We start from the raw sequence: 21,466 nt of genomic DNA, 5'->3' as shown, positions 1-21,466 counted from the left end.
GTCCATGGAGTGTTTAACCCATGGATCCTAGGAAATGAAAGGTCATGTGTATTAGGGTTTAACCCTAATCCTCCTTACTATATAAAGATGTCCTTGGTTGGTGAAATTGGTACTAGTGTGTGGTACACTAAGAAGGGCTAGCCAATTTCACTAGAGAGAACCAAGTATCCATATTCTCTAAAGTCTTCCAAGGTGTTTTGGTGATTTGTGATTCCATTTGAGCCTTCCACACTATTGGGGCTAAGCTCTTAAAGCTTGAAGACATCAAGCTACATCAAAAAGGTATGTCATCTAACTAGTACTTTGTAGTATAAGAACTTCATAATATGCTAGTTAGGATTAAAGCCTTGGAAAGTTCTTATTTGCATGTATTATATAGAAAACATAGATCCAAGGTTTATAGGGTTGCATGTACACCATAGGAGTGTTAGAATGCTCAAAACCCAACAGTGGTATCAGAGCCACGGGTTGTTTTCTGTTATATTGATGCAAATATTTTATTTTCAAAGTTGAAAAAAAAAAAGAAAAAAAACATGAAGTTTGTCAAATTTTAAGATAATTACTTGTTCTTGTGAAAAACTAATTATTTGTAAAATTTGAATAATTTGCTTTATGAGTTGAATTAGGTCAAATTTAATAAAAGATAAAATGATATGATTATTTTATTAGTTTTAAAAGTTTGATCTAAAGAGTTTTATTTTTTGAAACCTCCATAAGTTATGGATATGAAAAGGTTTTAAAAAAAAATTGATTCAAAGTTTTTATGGAGTTACAAAATTTGGTGTTAATGTTTTAAAGGATTCCATAACTTAAGAATAAGTTATGGATCACCAAAAGTTTTTTGTGTTACCTTGTTTTATGAGTGAATTTAGATTAATGAATAAAATTATGTGATAGTTGGTTTTAATCCAAATTAATCTAAAAGAAGTTCATAAAATGTGTTTATGTAACTTATAAGTCACATTTATGAATCTTAAAACTCATAAAAGTTGTCATAGGTTACAAAATGAAGAGTCTTTTTCCTCATTAAATTGTTTTATGACTCCATAACTTGTCCTCAAGTTTTGGATGACCAAGAGTCCCTTCATTAAATAATAAATTAAAAAAAAGTGTAACCTTAATTAATTCCATAAGTTATAAAATAAAGAAAAGTCAATTCTTTTATTAGTTTAAAGTCTTCCATAACTTGTCCACAAGTTATGGAACTTGAAGAGTTTTTGGATTAAAACTACTTTAAACACATAAGTTATGGAATTAATTAGTTTTGAATAGTTTCAAAACTTGCCCTCAAGTTTTGGAATTTGAAAAGTTTTCACTTATGAGTACTTTAATTCCAAGTTAGCCCTTAGAATTTTAAAGAGTTAAAATTCAACCCTTATACTTTATAATATTATAAGTTAATAATATATATATGTATAATAGTAAAGTCAGTCTTACCGCTAGTACGCCTCATTCACGAAGCCGATCTATAAGGTGGGTATAAGGTTGTTGCCTATAAAATGGCGACTTAATGGGTGTCCACTCTCACCCACCGCTTGCTTGACCGGTGGAGTGTCATTAGCCGAACGGGTTTGACAAGACTATAATTCTCCGTTCATTAAAAGTATTAATGATAAATACTAAGTAACTAAACTCTTAATAATACCCAATCTTAGTTACTTAGGAAAAATGTGAATTTGGTGCTAGCCCATGGAATTCACACTTTGTACCTTACCAAGTCGTTGGTGGAGCGTGTGTGGTTAACCGGCACACTAACTTGGACTAGTAAGGATCACGAAGGGTGACTTAATGTTTGTCATAGATCAATGGAGCGTGTGTGGTTAACCGGCACATTGATTGGGTGATAATATTAAGGGTACCAAGTGAATTGGTATGGTTATTCACACCTTGTTTTGTGATCCTCGGCATCCCAGTCACAAAATTTGAGAGGGCACACTCGAGATTGAAACATGCCTTTGAACAGTTCAATGAATCTCAATAGATCTAGGAGTTTCAAAACCAATTAAAACCTAATAATATATTTCGTTTATCTTGGTGGAAATTGGTGAATCGTCATTCACCTACCTTCAAATATTTTATAGCTTTGATTACGGCATCCCTCTTCTAAGTTATAAAATAGTTTGTTGGGTCCTAGCCTTAATATTTCATATTGGGTGTTATATTAAGGACTTAAGATCAACTATCTTGAATATCTCCCAAAAGATGTCTGGTTTAGACATCTATGATCTTCCTAAATCTCTTGAAACAAGCTTTCCTAAATGAAGATGATGTCCCATGGAAATCATACTTCTTTCACCTCCTCCAATTATTCTCCCTAACCCACAAGTTCAAGGTCACTCAAGCCCTATTGGCAAGGCAAGGTCTAGGTGTGATCACATCTTGGAGATGTAGTCACATATTGACAAGCCGGGAGAGTTGGGTGTCAAAGTCTTGAGAAAGTTGGTGGTTCAATCACTTTCTAAGTCACATAGTGAGTTCCTTTGGGACACCTATGAAACAGACTATGACAAGACCCTTAATGATCTTATCTATTTGTTAAGATCAACTTCCTTAAAACTTGATGGACATTGACAATAGTGACACATGAAATCCAGGAAAGCATTCTCTTCCCAATGGAAAGGGATCGGCCATAGTCAACTCGGTTGACCAAATGGTAAAGAGAAAAGCTAAGTCTATGATAGTCCCGTGTACCATTATCAAAGGCTCCATATGTTTATATTGCCAAAGGAAGGGGCATTGGTTGCGAAGCTGCCAAATTTACCTAAGGATGTTAAAGTCAATAACTTTGACTCTACTTCAGGTAAATTCCACTATCTAACTCTGCTAAGTTTCTATTCTGAGATTCCTGATACATGATGTGACTGGGTCACATGGTGATGTTTTAAGAATCAAAGAAAAGTGAAGAAACTTAAAGAAAGAATATGTTGAATCTGATGGCGTAGATGGATTTCTATCGCATAGTTTGAAGATCGGATTCTTGAGCTACTTCTTAGGAGTTATGAGATATTGCTTAGGAATAGATAACAACAAGTTTTCATATGGATTGTAAGGACAAGTTCTTCCGCAAAGTTTTTAAAATAAAAGGAAAATTTTTGATTTTATTTATTTTAAAATATCCTTACAATGGCATCTGTGGAAATTTTTGTTGCTTATAAGATTCCATTAATAGCAAGAGTGGAAGTATGAAATTGATTCTTTCATTTGTGGTAATGTCTAAATTTACCAAATAAGGAAAGATTCTCATCACCCAAGTTTCAATTGGACCGGAACTTGGAATCATGCAAGTTGTATAGCATGATGAATGAGAACTTTCAAGTATTGGAAAATTAAGACTAATTACTTGTTCACATGGATGTGTGAGTCAAGTGAAGGACTAAGGGATCGAGTACACAGTCTTGTGCACTGATTAAGTCCACCACAAAAGATCGATAAGATTATTCGTCATAATTTACTATAGCTCAGTAAATATGGTTATACTTACAAGCTTAAGTGTAATTCTGAGACATTAGAAAAGGTTCCAATGTATGGCAGAGCGAATAAGAAGAATCAAATTAGGTAGAAGGATAAAAGTTTCTCAAATCTGAAAAGATGGGAGAGAGTACTTTCGTATCAGTTTTGTGATCATCTTAATGATTTAGAGACAATTCATTCTCTAAGAGCCTTCTTATAGCTAAGAAGAGGAACTTGAATTGTTGAAGTGGTTAAATCAAGAAGATGATTCATACTTCGTTCCAAAAACAATTCTTAGAGTTATACTCTAAGATTGTAACTTGAGTGACATGTCTTAAAGAAGGTTTAAAACTCTTGTACATTTGAAATTGGTAAGTTGTGATGTTTTGGATAAAACAAAGACCAACTAAGGCCAATTGTGTGAAGTGTTTGTCTTGGTTAGAATCCACACTATCTCTTGGATGTTTGACAAGGGGGTCTTATAGGTCAAGAGGACAATGGGAGTCTTAAAGGTCTTGAAATCTCAAGAACTAATCAAGAAGAGAACCTGAGGTTCTTCACCAGCACACGACTTGAGGTTTATAACCTATCGTGTTGACATATTCTGTGCCCATTCCAGTTAAAGTTGGCATTGCGTATGAGTTCTTAGAGTTCTCAATTAGTTGCACAACAACTTGGAAGCAATGGCAGGCCCTTGAGCTGCCAGGTGGCAAGAAATTAAGATTGAGTTCAATCCATATTATTTTGGATTTGTCATTATCCTTGTCTTGTGACTATGGTTATGACAATTCACATGGATAAAGAACACATACATCGGCAAATCTAAGTGTCATAAGGTTTCTCTCCGATTCATGAAAATGATGGTGAGGAAACACTTTCACTAAGTAGATTTTAGCTTAGATAGCAATTGTGATATTTGCATTCTCAAAGTCGTTAGTGGAGCGTGTGTGGTTTACCGGCACACTAACTTGGACTTGTGAGAAGTGGCAAAAAGGTCTAACCATTATGATTACGGCATCCCTCTTCATAATTGTTTAGACACACAAGTGTGCTATCTAAGGGAAGGTGTATGATTTTGATAAAGTTTTATCAAAACAATCTAGTATCAGAAATCTGAACTTTGGTAAGAAAGTCAGCTGATTTCTGAGTACATGTCAAAGCTAGTGGGAGCATAAGTGTTATGCGAATAATCATCATGTTAGTGGGAGCATGATAATAATGATAAAGGTTTCAAGTTAGCAATGTTAATTATAGAAAACAAAAGGTTTCAATTGGGAAAAAGTTGTTTTGCTATAATTAAGGGAGAGGAAATTATACTTCATCTCAAATCAAAAAGCTTAGATTGAGGTTTTAATCGTATTTAGTCAAGGATATATATATGAATTTCATGTTGGAATGGCTCAACATAAGGAAATTTTGTATATGAGTCGATTATTTGCGTTCTAAAATTCTATTATGATTACGGCATCCCTTTTCATAATCTGAATTATGAGAACTTGGCAAATTGAAATGGACATATTATAGCAAAAGACTTGTTTAGTCTTTATGTGAGACATCATGAATCGATTCCCATATGCTTCGGATATAGGATCGATTACATGTGCTATATTCATCCTTTCTAAAATTTTCCAAATGCCCGGGGCATTAAGAAGGGAAAAGGTTTAGAACTGGATATGACTAAAAGGATTAAACAATTGTCGAGAACAATCTAAGGTTTACCAAAGATTGGGTGCTCAAGGAAAGTTGGAAGTATAGTGATAATTTTGGAAGGACCATATTGACATAATCTGTAAGGAGGCAACTCCTGTTCAGAAGTGATAGTCAAAATGGAATATGGAAATGTTTCAAAGTTAGAAATTATTCAATCTGTGTAAGATTAGGAAACTTAATGCAAGAAGGAAGTTTCCAAGGAGCTGATCTCCTTTGGAATACTCTGTAATGATTGTTGTCAAGTCTTTCTGACTTTGTGCATAATCATTACAAGAGGATCAATGCATATAAGTTTAGAATCTAACGGATTTCAGTAAATGACATGAATTTGGAATTCTTGTATTTGCAGTAAGGATTTGGGAGTGTGAAAAGAGAATTATTGAAGTTATGTTCAACGGATCTAGTTCACAAAGTAAAGATCATAGACAAACATAGTATGCATACTTGGTGTATGGCATGACTAGTGTTTAGAAAACATAGTGTACATGCTTGGAGCATGGGATTACTATTGTTTTAAATTCAAGAATAAAGTTGATAGCTGAAACAGTATACATGAATAATGTGTAATCATATGGTGATAAATAAAAGGTGTTTTATTTATGTTCATAGGTTTTGATACCATATTGGATTCAATTATTCTTGTGTTTCATTTTGCATGTTTTGACTTCCCGAATAAACTAGGTTATTCTTCCAGAATGACTAAGTTATTCAAACCATCCACAGTCGGTTATATTATGGAAGTAGATATGAATTAAGACTGTCATGGGTTGGCTTGTAGAGGTCTAAGGTGTTGGGAAAAGGGCTACAACACTTGTGACACCCAATTTTTTTTTGCAAAAATTTTAAACTTTTAAAACCCATCTTAAGTTAAATTAAAACAACTGAAATAGTCATAACATAATCCATCAACTTAATAATCATATAAAATAAGTGCGGAAGTAATAATAATAATAAGGTCCCAACAAAATAACTAGTAGCGATGTCCCGATGCTCCATGTCAAGCCTTAGCCTCTTTAATCTTAGCACCTGAAAAGTTATAAGGGAAAAACGTAAGCACGAAGCTTAGTGAATTCAAACACAGACATTGTACTAAACTTCATATTTACTAGCCCTAATCCATTTTCCAATTATAATGATAAAGACAAAGAACGAATCAATGTCTATATTACGAGAAGGACTTGTAGGTTTGAACCGCACCGGGAAGATCCCGTATCATTTGGCCCTAATCACCGCACCTCACGAAGAGTATTACGTTGGTGATCTTACCTACCCACCGCACCGGTAAATCCGTATCCTTTGGTGGTGTCCCCATATCCATAATTAGTTACATACAGTGCACATGTACGAATTAAAACAATACTTATATAACATGCTTTTATAATAAATTCAAATAATCACACACGAGCTAACTAGCAAACACAATCATCAATACAACGGTGTGAGAGAACTCACCTTGAGTGAGTATTAAGGATGGCTAACAATCAAATAATGCTACCAAGCTTGAGCAAACTTCAAAACCTCGCCTAAGAAGGACTAAAGGTTAGAAACGAGAAGTAATGAAGCTACGAGTTGAGAAAAGAGTAATCACAACAAGGTCTCTAAAACAGACCTGCTGTTCAAAACGGATTTACTCCAAAATCTAAAACAGAAACATAGCTTTAACTAAATTTTATCGGAAACTATGATTGCTCAGGATTCCATAACTATAAATAACTCATTCTAACTCCAAAAGATGAATTAAATATGAATTTTACAAATTGGTGTATCACTTCTGTCTCCAACAATACAGTCAAGTGATGTTGGCCAATTCTACCCAACTTGTGAGTAGAATTCGTCCAAAAGAAAATTAAGAGAAGTAAAGGACATAAAATTGAAAGTCTCAGAGTTGGAATTGAATGAAAAGCATCTCTCAAACTCCAGATATAAAATTCACATTGTGGACAATCACAGCACTAGCAAAAGCTGGTGACTGCCCACTGACCTGGAGTGTGGATCCATTCTAACCAATTTATAATTGGAAATAACACCCCATATTCTCCAGATCTTAAATTCATAATATAAGGAACATATAGAAACTTGGAATCACTCTGGATCCTTTTCCAAGCCTTAGAAATGATGAAAACAAAATGACATATCAGAACAGACCCGGATTAGACCTAACAGCAAAGATGCCATTCTTTCACATAGATAAAGCCCTTATCAGTGAGGTTGGCCTTCTTAAGAAAGTTAGCCAACTCAATTTGTGAACTTTTGGAACTGGTTTGGGGTCCGTTTGAGTTCTAGAGATCCAGATATGATTTTTACAAAATGACTACAGATCTGATGGAAAACAGAATCGTAGCCACCCGTGATTCCTTTTTGGCTTATCCATCCTTCTCCTTTTGAAACACATTTTAAGATGTGTTCATCATCCCAATTCAGTCCCCATGATAATGGTGGTACTAAAAAGGGTTAGGGATCATTAGGATTTCATTTAGCCTCAAGGATGTAATAATAATCAACATGAAAATAAACATAAGCACATAAAATCATCATTCTCCCTTTTAGGGTTTCCATGATCTTTTGCCACATGTAATCCCCTAGATCCATCATCCACCATATATGGGGTGAAGATAGGATCTTGAGATGATGTATAACATACAATTACAAATAAAATAAGAAGGAGAAGAGGTGAAGATGAAATCATAAAACTAGAACAAGGTTATGAATCAAGTTGTAAGAAAGGATAAGGAGGTTCATACCAATACGAATCAAGGCTGGAAATGAACAAGAATTAAGCTCCAAACAGCCCCTTGGCTGCTCTTGATCCCAAAGAGAGAGAGAGGGACGATTTTTGAGAGAGAGGTAGGGTTTAGAGTGTTTTCCTTGTGTGTGTTCCAAATGATTCAATTTACACATTAAGTAATATTAACTAGATGGACATTGCAAATAGGCCCATAGCCCATGGACTTCAAAAAGGAGTTTACAAGATGATCAAAAGAGTCCAATAACATAAGAAATCAGACATTGGTTAAATAAATTAACCCAAGGTTACAAGGATAATTAAATTAAAATAACCAAACGTACCGAGAAAACCCGGGGCGTTACAACTCTCCCCCACTAAGAACGGACTTCGTCCTCGAAGTCAACACCTAGAAACAGATCCGGATAATGAGTCCGCATCTCACATTCCGGTTCCCAAGTCCATTCCGAACCCTTCCTATGTTTCCATTGCACCTTAACCAGGTTTATAGTCTTGTTGCGGAGAGCTTTCGTCTTTCGTTCTAAAATAGCGATTGGTTTCTCAACATAATTGAGACGCTCGTCAATTTGTATGTCCTCCAGTGGTATCACAGCGGTCTCATCAACAACGCATTTTCGTAACTGAGTCACATGGAACGTATTATGAATTAGACTAAGCTCGTCAGGAAGCTCTAAACGGTAAGCCACCTTCCCCACACGAGCTATGACCTTGTAGGGTCCAATGAATCGGGGTCCGAGCTTTCCCCGCTTCCGAAATCGAATCACACCTTTCCAGGGGGAAACTTTAAGCAACACATAATCTCCCACCTGGAACTCAAGATTGGAGCATCTTTTGTCGGCATAACTTTTCTGACGATTGCTCGCTGTGACCAAATGATCCCGAATCACTTGGATTTTCTCCGTGGTCTGTAGCACGATATCGGTACTCCCAAGTACCCTCTGCCCAACCTCGCCCCAACAAACGGGCGTCCTGCACTTCCTCCCGTACAAGGCTTCATACGGAGGCATTTTAATGCTCGAGTGATAGCTGTTGTTATAAGAAAACTCAGCTAGATGTAGATGGTCATCCCAACTACCCCCAAAATAAATCGCACATGCCCGAAGCATGTCCTCCCAGGTCTGAATCGTCCGCTCACTCTGCCCGTCTGTCTGCGGATGGAAGGCGGTACTAAAATGTAATCGTGTGCCCAATTCCTCTTGAAACTTCCTCCAGAACCGAGAGGTAAATCGGGTGTCTCGATCGGAGACGATAGAAACGGGCACCCCATGTAATGAGACAATCTCCCAAACAAAGATCTCGGCTAATTTCTCCGCCGATGAGCTCTCCTTTATAGCCAGAAAGTGAGCACTCTTAGTCAAACGATCAACAATCACCCATATCGTATCTGATCCTCGGGCAGTTCTAGGAAGTTTTGTAATGAAGTCCATGGTTAGATGCTCCCATTTCCATTCAGGAATCTCCAATGGTTGCAACTTCCCATGCGGTTTCTGGTGTTCCGCCTTGACCTTCCGACAGGTCATACATTCTTCCACAAATCGAGCCACATCATTCTTCATTCCATGCCACCAGTAAGCCTCATGAAGGTCCCGATACATTTTAGTAGCACCAGGATGGATATAAAATTTTGACTTATGAGACTCATCCATTAGGGTTTTCTGATTTCCCCCGGTATATGGGACCCAAACCCTACCGTAGCGAGTCAGCAAACCCCGCCCGTCTCGTTCCATCTTAGACAACTCTTTCCCAATCTTCTCACGCCTGATGTTTTCCTCCAGTATTGCCGTCTTTTAGGCGTACCGGATTAGATCTAACAAAGACGACACCATCATGATCCGGAGACACTTAGCTCGAATCGGTTCGGCAGATTGTTTACGACTGAGAGCATCAGCTACCACATTAGCTTTACCAGGGTGGTAGTGAATTTCACAATCATAATCTTTTACCATATCCAACCCTCGGATCTGCCTCATATTCAAATCCCGCTGCTCGAACAAATATTTTAGACTCTTATGGTCAGTGTATATGATAAACTTCACTCCATAGAGATAGTATCTCCAAATCTTAAGAGCGAAAACAACAGCCCCAAGCTCCAAATCATGAGTGGGGTAGTTTCGTTCATGGGGTTTCAGCTGTCGGGAGGCATAGACTATCACCCTATCTCGTTGCATTAACACGGCACCAAGACTTTGAAGCGATGCATCACAGTAAACCACCATATCCTCAACCCCATCAGGTAAGGCCAAAATCGGAGCTTCACACAATCGTTTCCTTAACTCATCAAACGCCAGTTGCTGCTCCGGGCCCCAAACGAATTTCATTGATTTCTTGGTCAATCGGGTGAGTGGTAAGGCGATTTTAGAGAAATTTTCAATGAACCTCCGGTAATAACCGGCTAAACCCAAGAAACTGCGAATTTCAGAAGGTGTTTTTGGAATCTTCCATTGTTTAACCGCATTAACCTTGGCTTGATCGACCTTAATACCGTTTTCTCAATGTTAGAGGGTGAGTACGGAATGCTGTTTTCTCAATGTCTTCTTCACGAACCCGCATCTGATGGTAACCGTAACGTAAATCAATCTTGGAAAACCAAGATGCTCCCTGAAGCTGATCGAAAAGATCGTCAATACGTGCCAACGGGTACCTATTCTTTATCGTGCGCTTGTTTAGCTCCCTATAATCAATACACATTCGCTGGGATCCATCTTTCTTCTTCACAAAGAGAATAGGAGCACCCCAAGGCGAGCAGCTTGGCCGTATAAACCCTTTATCACTTAGATCTTGAAGTTGATCTTGGAGCTCTTTCATTTCAGGTGGTGCCAAGCGGTAAGGAGATTTCGCTACCGGAGTCGCACCTGGCACCAAATCAATGCGAAACTCCACTTGCCGAACAGGTGGCAAGCCAGGGAGTTCCTCCGGAAAGACATCGCTGAAGTCGGAAACGATAGGAACGTCGTCTAGTGCTATAGCAGAAGAGCAAGAAGCCATAGCCAGGCGGGGAATGTCCCCCTGAATAATAAGTTCTCCACCTCTAGGGTTTCGAACACGAACTTGCTTCTTACGACAGTGGATTTCCGCATCAAACGCATCAAGCCAATCCATGCCTACGATAACGCAGAGCTCTCGCATCGCAATAGGGATAATATCAATAGGGAATTCAACTCCAGAAAACTCGATAGTGCAACCCCGATAGACATCGGTGACAGAAATAGTGCGGTTGTCGACAACATCGACAACCATTGGGTGAGCCAATTTTCCAATACTACGCCCCAAACGATTAATAAACGTGTGAGATACAAAAGAATGGGTAGCACCGCTATCAAACATAACAACATCGGGCTTGGAATCTAGCAAATAAGTGTCTGCCAGTGTCGTTGTAATCACCGGCTCCTCCACAGTCATCTGGTGAGCACGACCTCGTGTCACCATAGTGGTTCCCTTAGAGGATGATGCAATTGCAGGATTTGTACCCCTGTCTCCTTTACCAGTCTTTAACTTCGGGCATTCAGGCTTCTTGTGTCCCGTCTCGTTGTAGTGATAGCAGACGGGAACTGCAGAAGTAATATGAGGAACTGCACTCGCAGGGGGAGCCCTACAATTCTTCCAATGATGCCCTGGCTTTTTACAGTTGTAGCATATCAACGGATTTTTCTCGCCCTGACTTGAAGACGGCTTGTACTCATACCTTGACTTACCACCCTGCTTTTGCTTTTTCTGGGCATCTCCGGATGTCTTGGAGGAGGTGTCATTGGCCTTCCTCTTGGTCTGGGTCTGCAACTCGATTTCCCTCCTCCTCGCTGCATCCATGATCGCGGATAAAGTCGGGAACTCCTGCATGCTAACGAATTCCCGAATCTCGGTACGTAGAATGGTAGTGTACCGGCTGACTAACCAGGCCGCGTTCCCAGCAAATGAGGGGCAAAAAGATAGCATCTCCAAGAACTTGGCGTACAGGTCACTAACGGATTCAGTAGTCTGCTGTAAGGCCATGAACTCTTGCTGCATCCGCTGCTGCTCCACCTTAGGCACATATTGTGCCTCGAACCTCTCCACAAATTGGGCCCAAGACATGGCCCTCACTTAGTCTTCGTTCAATAAGGCGGTGATGGTCTTCCACTATGTCTTTCCCCTTTTTCACAGCTGATTCATGGCGATCACTGCTTTGTACTAGTTCGGACACCCAACACTTATGAAGGCGCCCTCAACATCTGACACCCAGGGCTTAGTAGCAACTGGGTCGGATTCACCATTCCAAAGAGGAGAGCTACACTTTTTGAACTTCTCGAAGTAGTATGCCGAATCCTGAACAGGCAGAGACAGTAACACCGCTCATCCAGAAGAGCACCGAATTGGTTGATTATGTCGTTGGTCACACCCGGGATTAGTTCGTTGAAACCGTTATTGAATTCCTCAACGACAATATCCCTAACTTGCTCCATTTGGAGCTAATTAAGTCGAGCAGGCGGAGCCATTGGTATCCACAGAAGAAGGAAAATCTTAGAAACAATTCAGTCTAGATATTTCTAGGAAGACAAAACACTCAGCTTGCCGAAAATTTTTCAACCTTGCCCCGACTCGAAACCGGCACCGATGTTTCAAATAGTAGGGGCCCTTCTACTACCTTCCACACAAGTTCCAATTTCGCATTCGCGTCTAGTTTCAAAATTTCCAGTTCGCTCTAGTCGTTAATTTTACAACTCTCTCACATGTTAACACTAACTAAGTGTGTAATCTAATATTTTAAGGCTAGTAGAATCCAATTCATCGTCAACAATTTAACATAAACATTTAACATAAGAAATAAGGCTTACTTGGCTGGCTGACTGGTACACCGCGACATCTTTCACTACTAGTCTTCAGAAAGTTTGAAAAATATTTTAAAAAGAAAATAAACTCTTATAGAGCCTCAAATTTGAGTCTAGAACATCCACAAGAATGCCTAGTTCCCTCAAACTGTGGCTCTGATACCAACTTGTGACACCCAATTTTTTTTTGCAAAAATTTTAAACTTTTAAAACCCATCTTAAGTTAAATTAAAACAACTGAAATAGTCATAACATAATCCATCAACTTAATAATCATATAAAATAAGTGCGGAAGTAATAATAATAATAAGGTCCCAACAAAATAACTAGTAGCGATGTCCCGATGCTCCATGTCAAGCCTTAGCCTCTTTAATCTTAGCACCTGAAAAGTTATAAGGGAAAAACGTAAGCACGAAGCTTAGTGAATTCAAACACAGACATTGTACTAAACTTCATATTTACTAGCCCTAATCCATTTTCCAATTATAATGATAAAGACAAAGAACGAATCAATGTCTATATTACGAGAAGGACTTGTAGGTTTGAACCGCACCGGGAAGATCCCGTATCATTTGGCCCTAATCACCGCACCTCACGAAGAGTATTACGTTGGTGATCTTACCTACCCACCGCACCGGTAAATCCGTATCCTTTGGTGGTGTCCCCATATCCATAATTAGTTACATACAGTGCACATGTACGAATTAAAACAATACTTATATAACATGCTTTTATAATAAATTCAAATAATCACACACGAGCTAACTAGCAAACACAATCATCAATACAACGGTGTGAGAGAACTCACCTTGAGTGAGTATTAAGGATGGCTAACAATCAAATAATGCTACCAAGCTTGAGCAAACTTCAAAACCTCGCCTAAGAAGGACTAAAGGTTAGAAACGAGAAGTAATGAAGCTACGAGTTGAGAAAAGAGTAATCACAACAAGGTCTCTAAAACAGACCTGCTGTTCAAAACGGATTTACTCCAAAATCTAAAACAGAAACATAGCTTTAACTAAATTTTATCGGAAACTATGATTGCTCAGGATTCCATAACTATAAATAACTCATTCTAACTCCAAAAGATGAATTAAATATGAATTTTACAAATTGGTGTATCACTTCTGTCTCCAACAATACAGTCAAGTGATGTTGGCCAATTCTACCCAACTTGTGAGTAGAATTCGTCCAAAAGAAAATTAAGAGAAGTAAAGGACATAAAATTGAAAGTCTCAGAGTTGGAATTGAATGAAAAGCATCTCTCAAACTCCAGATATAAAATTCACATTGTGGACAATCACAGCACTAGCAAAAGCTGGTGACTGCCCACTGACCTGGAGTGTGGATCCATTCTAACCAATTTATAATTGGAAATAACACCCCATATTCTCCAGATCTTAAATTCATAATATAAGGAACATATAGAAACTTGGAATCACTCTGGATCCTTTTCCAAGCCTTAGAAATGATGAAAACAAAATGACATATCAGAACAGACCCGGATTAGACCTAACAGCAAAGATGCCATTCTTTCACATAGATAAAGCCCTTATCAGTGAGGTTGGCCTTCTTAAGAAAGTTAGCCAACTCAATTTGTGAACTTTTGGAACTGGTTTGGGGTCCGTTTGAGTTCTAGAGATCCAGATATGATTTTTACAAAATGACTACAGATCTGATGGAAAACAGAATCGTAGCCACCCGTGATTCCTTTTTGGCTTATCCATCCTTCTCCTTTTGAAACACATTTTAAGATGTGTTCATCATCCCAATTCAGTCCCCATGATAATGGTGGTACTAAAAAGGGTTAGGGATCATTAGGATTTCATTTAGCCTCAAGGATGTAATAATAATCAACATGAAAATAAACATAAGCACATAAAATCATCATTCTCCCTTTTAGGGTTTCCATGATCTTTTGCCACATGTAATCCCCTAGATCCATCATCCACCATATATGGGGTGAAGATAGGATCTTGAGATGATGTATAACATACAATTACAAATAAAATAAGAAGGAGAAGAGGTGAAGATGAAATCATAAAACTAGAACAAGGTTATGAATCAAGTTGTAAGAAAGGATAAGGAGGTTCATACCAATACGAATCAAGGCTGGAAATGAACAAGAATTAAGCTCCAAACAGCCCCTTGGCTGCTCTTGATCCCAAAGAGAGAGAGAGGGACGATTTTTGAGAGAGAGGTAGGGTTTAGAGTGTTTTCCTTGTGTGTGTTCCAAATGATTCAATTTACACATTAAGTAATATTAACTAGATGGACATTGCAAATAGGCCCATAGCCCATGGACTTCAAAAAGGAGTTTACAAGATGATCAAAAGAGTCCAATAACATAAGAAATCAGACATTGGTTAAATAAATTAACCCAAGGTTACAAGGATAATTAAATTAAAATAACCAAACGTACCGAGAAAACCCGGGGCGTTACAACTCTCCCCCACTAAGAACGGACTTCGTCCTCGAAGTCAACACCTAGAAACAGATCCGGATAATGAGTCCGCATCTCACATTCCGGTTCCCAAGTCCATTCCGAACCCTTCCTATGTTTCCATTGCACCTTAACCAGGTTTATAGTCTTGTTGCGGAGAGCTTTCGTCTTTCGTTCTAAAATAGCGATTGGTTTCTCAACATAATTGAGACGCTCGTCAATTTGTATGTCCTCCAGTGGTATCACAGCGGTCTCATCAACAACGCATTTTCGTAACTGAGTCACATGGAACGTATTATGAATTAGACTAAGCTCGTCAGGAAGCTCTAAACGGTAAGCCACCTTCCCCACACGAGCTATGACCTTGTAGGGTCCAATGAATCGGGGTCCGAGCTTTCCCCGCTTCCGAAATCGAATCACACCTTTCCAGGGGGAAACTTTAAGCAACACATAATCTCCCACCTGGAACTCAAGATTGGAGCATCTTTTGTCGGCATAACTTTTCTGACGATTGCTCGCTGTGACCAAATGATCCCGAATCACTTGGATTTTCTCCGTGGTCTGTAGCACGATATCGGTACTCCCAAGTACCCTCTGCCCAACCTCGCCCCAACAAACGGGCGTCCTGCACTTCCTCCCGTACAAGGCTTCATACGGAGGCATTTTAATGCTCGAGTGATAGCTGTTGTTATAAGAAAACTCAGCTAGATGTAGATGGTCATCCCAACTACCCCCAAAATAAATCGCACATGCCCGAAGCATGTCCTCCCAGGTCTGAATCGTCCGCTCACTCTGCCCGTCTGTCTGCGGATGGAAGGCGGTACTAAAATGTAATCGTGTGCCCAATTCCTCTTGAAACTTCCTCCAGAACCGAGAGGTAAATCGGGTGTCTCGATCGGAGACGATAGAAACGGGCACCCCATGTAATGAGACAATCTCCCAAACAAAGATCTCGGCTAATTTCTCCGCCGATGAGCTCTCCTTTATAGCCAGAAAGTGAGCACTCTTAGTCAAACGATCAACAATCACCCATATCGTATCTGATCCTCGGGCAGTTCTAGGAAGTTTTGTAATGAAGTCCATGGTTAGATGCTCCCATTTCCATTCAGGAATCTCCAATGGTTGCAACTTCCCATGCGGTTTCTGGTGTTCCGCCTTGACCTTCCGACAGGTCATACATTCTTCCACAAATCGAGCCACATCATTCTTCATTCCATGCCACCAGTAAGCCTCATGAAGGTCCCGATACATTTTAGTAGCACCAGGATGGATATAAAATTTTGACTTATGAGACTCATCCATTAGGGTTTTCTGATTTCCCCCGGTATATGGGACCCAAACCCTACCGTAGCGAGTCAGCAAACCCCGCCCGTCTCGTTCCATCTTAGACAACTCTTTCCCAATCTTCTCACGCCTGATGTTTTCCTCCAGTATTGCCGTCTTTTAGGCGTACCGGATTAGATCTAACAAAGACGACACCATCATGATCCGGAGACACTTAGCTCGAATCGGTTCGGCAGATTGTTTACGACTGAGAGCATCAGCTACCACATTAGCTTTACCAGGGTGGTAGTGAATTTCACAATCATAATCTTTTACCATATCCAACCCTCGGATCTGCCTCATATTCAAATCCCGCTGCTCGAACAAATATTTTAGACTCTTATGGTCAGTGTATATGATAAACTTCACTCCATAGAGATAGTATCTCCAAATCTTAAGAGCGAAAACAACAGCCCCAAGCTCCAAATCATGAGTGGGGTAGTTTCGTTCATGGGGTTTCAGCTGTCGGGAGGCATAGACTATCACCCTATCTCGTTGCATTAACACGGCACCAAGACTTTGAAGCGATGCATCACAGTAAACCACCATATCCTCAACCCCATCAGGTAAGGCCAAAATCGGAGCTTCACACAATCGTTTCCTTAACTCATCAAACGCCAGTTGCTGCTCCGGGCCCCAAACGAATTTCATTGATTTCTTGGTCAATCGGGTGAGTGGTAAGGCGATTTTAGAGAAATTTTCAATGAACCTCCGGTAATAACCGGCTAAACCCAAGAAACTGCGAATTTCAGAAGGTGTTTTTGGAATCTTCCATTGTTTAACCGCATTAACCTTGGCTTGATCGACCTTAATACCGTTTTCTCAATGTTAGAGGGTGAGTACGGAATGCTGTTTTCTCAATGTCTTCTTCACGAACCCGCATCTGATGGTAACCGTAACGTAAATCAATCTTGGAAAACCAAGATGCTCCCTGAAGCTGATCGAAAAGATCGTCAATACGTGCCAACGGGTACCTATTCTTTATCGTGCGCTTGTTTAGCTCCCTATAATCAATACACATTCGCTGGGATCCATCTTTCTTCTTCACAAAGAGAATAGGAGCACCCCAAGGCGAGCAGCTTGGCCGTATAAACCCTTTATCACTTAGATCTTGAAGTTGATCTTGGAGCTCTTTCATTTCAGGTGGTGCCAAGCGGTAAGGAGATTTCGCTACCGGAGTCGCACCTGGCACCAAATCAATGCGAAACTCCACTTGCCGAACAGGTGGCAAGCCAGGGAGTTCCTCCGGAAAGACATCGCTGAAGTCGGAAACGATAGGAACGTCGTCTAGTGCTATAGCAGAAGAGCAAGAAGCCATAGCCAGGCGGGGAATGTCCCCCTGAATAATAAGTTCTCCACCTCTAGGGTTTCGAACACGAACTTGCTTCTTACGACAGTGGATTTCCGCATCAAACGCATCAAGCCAATCCATGCCTACGATAACGCAGAGCTCTCGCATCGCAATAGGGATAATATCAATAGGGAATTCAACTCCAGAAAACTCGATAGTGCAACCCCGATAGACATCGGTGACAGAAATAGTGCGGTTGTCGACAACATCGACAACCATTGGGTGAGCCAATTTTCCAATACTACGCCCCAAACGATTAATAAACGTGTGAGATACAAAAGAATGGGTAGCACCGCTATCAAACATAACAACATCGGGCTTGGAATCTAGCAAATAAGTGTCTGCCAGTGTCGTTGTAATCACCGGCTCCTCCACAGTCATCTGGTGAGCACGACCTCGTGTCACCATAGTGGTTCCCTTAGAGGATGATGCAATTGCAGGATTTGTACCCCTGTCTCCTTTACCAGTCTTTAACTTCGGGCATTCAGGCTTCTTGTGTCCCGTCTCGTTGTAGTGATAGCAGACGGGAACTGCAGAAGTAATATGAGGAACTGCACTCGCAGGGGGAGCCCTACAATTCTTCCAATGATGCCCTGGCTTTTTACAGTTGTAGCATATCAACGGATTTTTCTCGCCCTGACTTGAAGACGGCTTGTACTCATACCTTGACTTACCACCCTGCTTTTGCTTTTTCTGGGCATCTCCGGATGTCTTGGAGGAGGTGTCATTGGCCTTCCTCTTGGTCTGGGTCTGCAACTCGATTTCCCTCCTCCTCGCTGCATCCATGATCGCGGATAAAGTCGGGAACTCCTGCATGCTAACGAATTCCCGAATCTCGGTACGTAGAATGGTAGTGTACCGGCTGACTAACCAGGCCGCGTTCCCAGCAAACGAGGGGCAAAAAGATAGCATCTCCAAGAACTTGGCGTACAGGTCACTAACGGATTCAGTAGTCTGCTGTAAGGCCATGAACTCTTGCTGCATCCGCTGCTGCTCCACCTTAGGCACATATTGTGCCTCGAACCTCTCCACAAATTGGGCCCAAGACATGGCCCTCACTTAGTCTTCGTTCAATAAGGCGGTGATGGTCTTCCACTATGTCTTTCCCCTTTTTCACAGCTGATTCATGGCGATCACTGCTTTGTACTAGTTCGGACACCCAACACTTATGAAGGCGCCCTCAACATCTGACACCCAGGGCTTAGTAGCAACTGGGTCGGATTCACCATTCCAAAGAGGAGAGCTACACTTTTTGAACTTCTCGAAGTAGTATGCCGAATCCTGAACAGGCAGAGACAGTAACACCGCTCATCCAGAAGAGCACCGAATTGGTTGATTATGTCGTTGGTCACACCCGGGATTAGTTCGTTGAAACCGTTATTGAATTCCTCAACGACAATATCCCTAACTTGCTCCATTTGGAGCTAATTAAGTCGAGCAGGCGGAGCCATTGGTATCCACAGAAGAAGGAAAATCTTAGAAACAATTCAGTCTAGATATTTCTAGGAAGACAAAACACTCAGCTTGCCGAAAATTTTTCAACCTTGCCCCGACTCGAAACCGGCACCGATGTTTCAAATAGTAGGGGCCCTTCTACTACCTTCCACACAAGTTCCAATTTCGCATTCGCGTCTAGTTTCAAAATTTCCAGTTCGCTCTAGTCGTTAATTTTACAACTCTCTCACATGTTAACACTAACTAAGTGTGTAATCTAATATTTTAAGGCTAGTAGAATCCAATTCATCGTCAACAATTTAACATAAACATTTAACATAAGAAATAAGGCTTACTTGGCTGGCTGACTGGTACACCGCGACATCTTTCACTACTAGTCTTCAGAAAGTTTGAAAAATATTTTAAAAAGAAAATAAACTCTTATAGAGCCTCAAATTTGAGTCTAGAACATCCACAAGAATGCCTAGTTCCCTCAAACTGTGGCTCTGATACCAACTTGTGACACCCAATTTTTTTTTGCAAAAATTTTAAACTTTTAAAACCCATCTTAAGTTAAATTAAAACAACTGAAATAGTCATAACATAATCCATCAACTTAATAATCATATAAAATAAGTGCGGAAGTAATAATAATAATAAGGTCCCAACAAAATAACTAGTAGCGATGTCCCGATGCTCCATGTCAAGCCTTAGCCTCTTTAATCTTAGCACCTGAAAAGTTATAAGGGAAAAACGTAAGCACGAAGCTTAGTGAATTCAAACACAGACATTGTACTAAACTTCATATTTACTAGCCCTAATCCATTTTCCAATTATAATGATAAAGACAAAGAACGAATCAATGTCTATATTACGAGAAGGACTTGTAGGTTTGAACCGCACGGGGAAGATCCCGTATCATTTGGCCCTAATCACCGCACCTCACGAAGAGTATTACGTTGGTGATCTTACCTACCCACCGCACCGGTAAATCCGTATCCTTTGGTGGTGTCCCCATATCCATAATTAGTTACATACAGTGCACATGTACGAATTAAAACAATACTTATATAACATGCTTTTATAATAAATTCAAATAATCACACACGAGCTAACTAGCAAACACAATCATCAATACAACGGTGTGAGAGAACTCACCTTGAGTGAGTATTAAGGATGGCTAACAATCAAATAATGCTACCAAGCTTGAGCAAACTTCAAAACCTCGCCTAAGAAGGACTAAAGGTTAGAAACGAGAAGTAATGAAGCTACGAGTTGAGAAAAGAGTAATCACAGCAAGGTCTCTAAAACAGACCTGCTGTTCAAAACGGATTTACTCCAAAATCTAAAACAGAAACATAGCTTTAACTAAATTTTATCGGAAACTATGATTGCTCAGGATTCCATAACTATAAATAACTCATTCTAACTCCAAAAGATGAATTAAATATGAATTTTACAAATTGGTGTATCACTTCTGTCTCCAACAATACAGTCAAGTGATGTTGGCCAATTCTACCCAACTTGTGAGTAGAATTCGTCCAAAAGAAAATTAAGAGAAGTAAAGGACATAAAATTGAAAGTCTCAGAGTTGGAATTGAATGAAAAGCATCTCTCAAACTCCAGATATAAAATTCACATTGTGGACAATCACAGCACTAGCAAAAGCTGGTGACTGCCCACTGACCTGGAGTGTGGATCCATTCTAACCAATTTATAATTGGAAATAACACCCCATATTCTCCAGATCTTAAATTCATAATATAAGGAACATATAGAAACTTGGAATCACTCTGGATCCTTTTCCAAGCCTTAGAAATGATGAAAACAAAATGACATATCAGAACAGACCCGGATTAGACCTAACAGCAAAGATGCCATTCTTTCACATAGATAAAGCCCTTATCAGTGAGGTTGGCCTTCTTAAGAAAGTTAGCCAACTCAATTTGTGAACTTTTGGAACTGGTTTGGGGTCCGTTTGAGTTCTAGAGATCCAGATATGATTTTTACAAAATGACTACAGATCTGATGGAAAACAGAATCGTAGCCACCCGTGATTCCTTTTTGGCTTATCCATCCTTCTCCTTTTGAAACACATTTTAAGATGTGTTCATCATCCCAATTCAGTCCCCATGATAATGGTGGTACTAAAAAGGGTTAGGGATCATTAGGATTTCATTTAGCCTCAAGGATGTAATAATAATCAACAT

At 39.8% G+C, this 21,466-nt stretch overlaps 2 protein-coding genes across 2 annotated transcripts in view; both read right to left on the bottom strand.

The window, feature by feature from the left end:
* Window positions 1-11,890, bottom strand: part of LOC128128850 (uncharacterized) — a 54,299-nt gene extending 42,409 nt beyond the window's left edge. Inside the window, exon 1 of the mRNA XM_052767621.1 lies at window positions 11,005-11,890. Coding sequence (XP_052623581.1) covers window positions 11,005-11,890 — 886 coding nt within the window. The remainder of the gene's footprint in view (window positions 1-11,004) is intronic.
* Window positions 11,891-12,067: 177 nt separating this feature from the next.
* Window positions 12,068-18,608, bottom strand: LOC128128849 (uncharacterized). The gene is made up of 2 exons (XM_052767620.1): window positions 17,910-18,608; window positions 12,068-12,202 (listed from the first exon to the last, which is right to left on the bottom strand). The coding sequence occupies exons 1-2, from the start codon at window positions 18,606-18,608 to the stop codon at window positions 12,068-12,070; spliced, it is 834 nt and encodes a 277-aa protein (XP_052623580.1).
* Window positions 18,609-21,466: the final 2,858 nt, after the last annotated feature.

This window comes from Lactuca sativa, chromosome 9, assembly GCF_002870075.4.
Source record: "Lactuca sativa cultivar Salinas chromosome 9, Lsat_Salinas_v11, whole genome shotgun sequence".
NCBI classification, from domain to species: Eukaryota; Viridiplantae; Streptophyta; class Magnoliopsida; order Asterales; family Asteraceae; genus Lactuca; species Lactuca sativa.
Note: the sequence above shows the minus strand (reverse complement) of the source record. Positions and strands in the feature narration are given on the sequence as shown.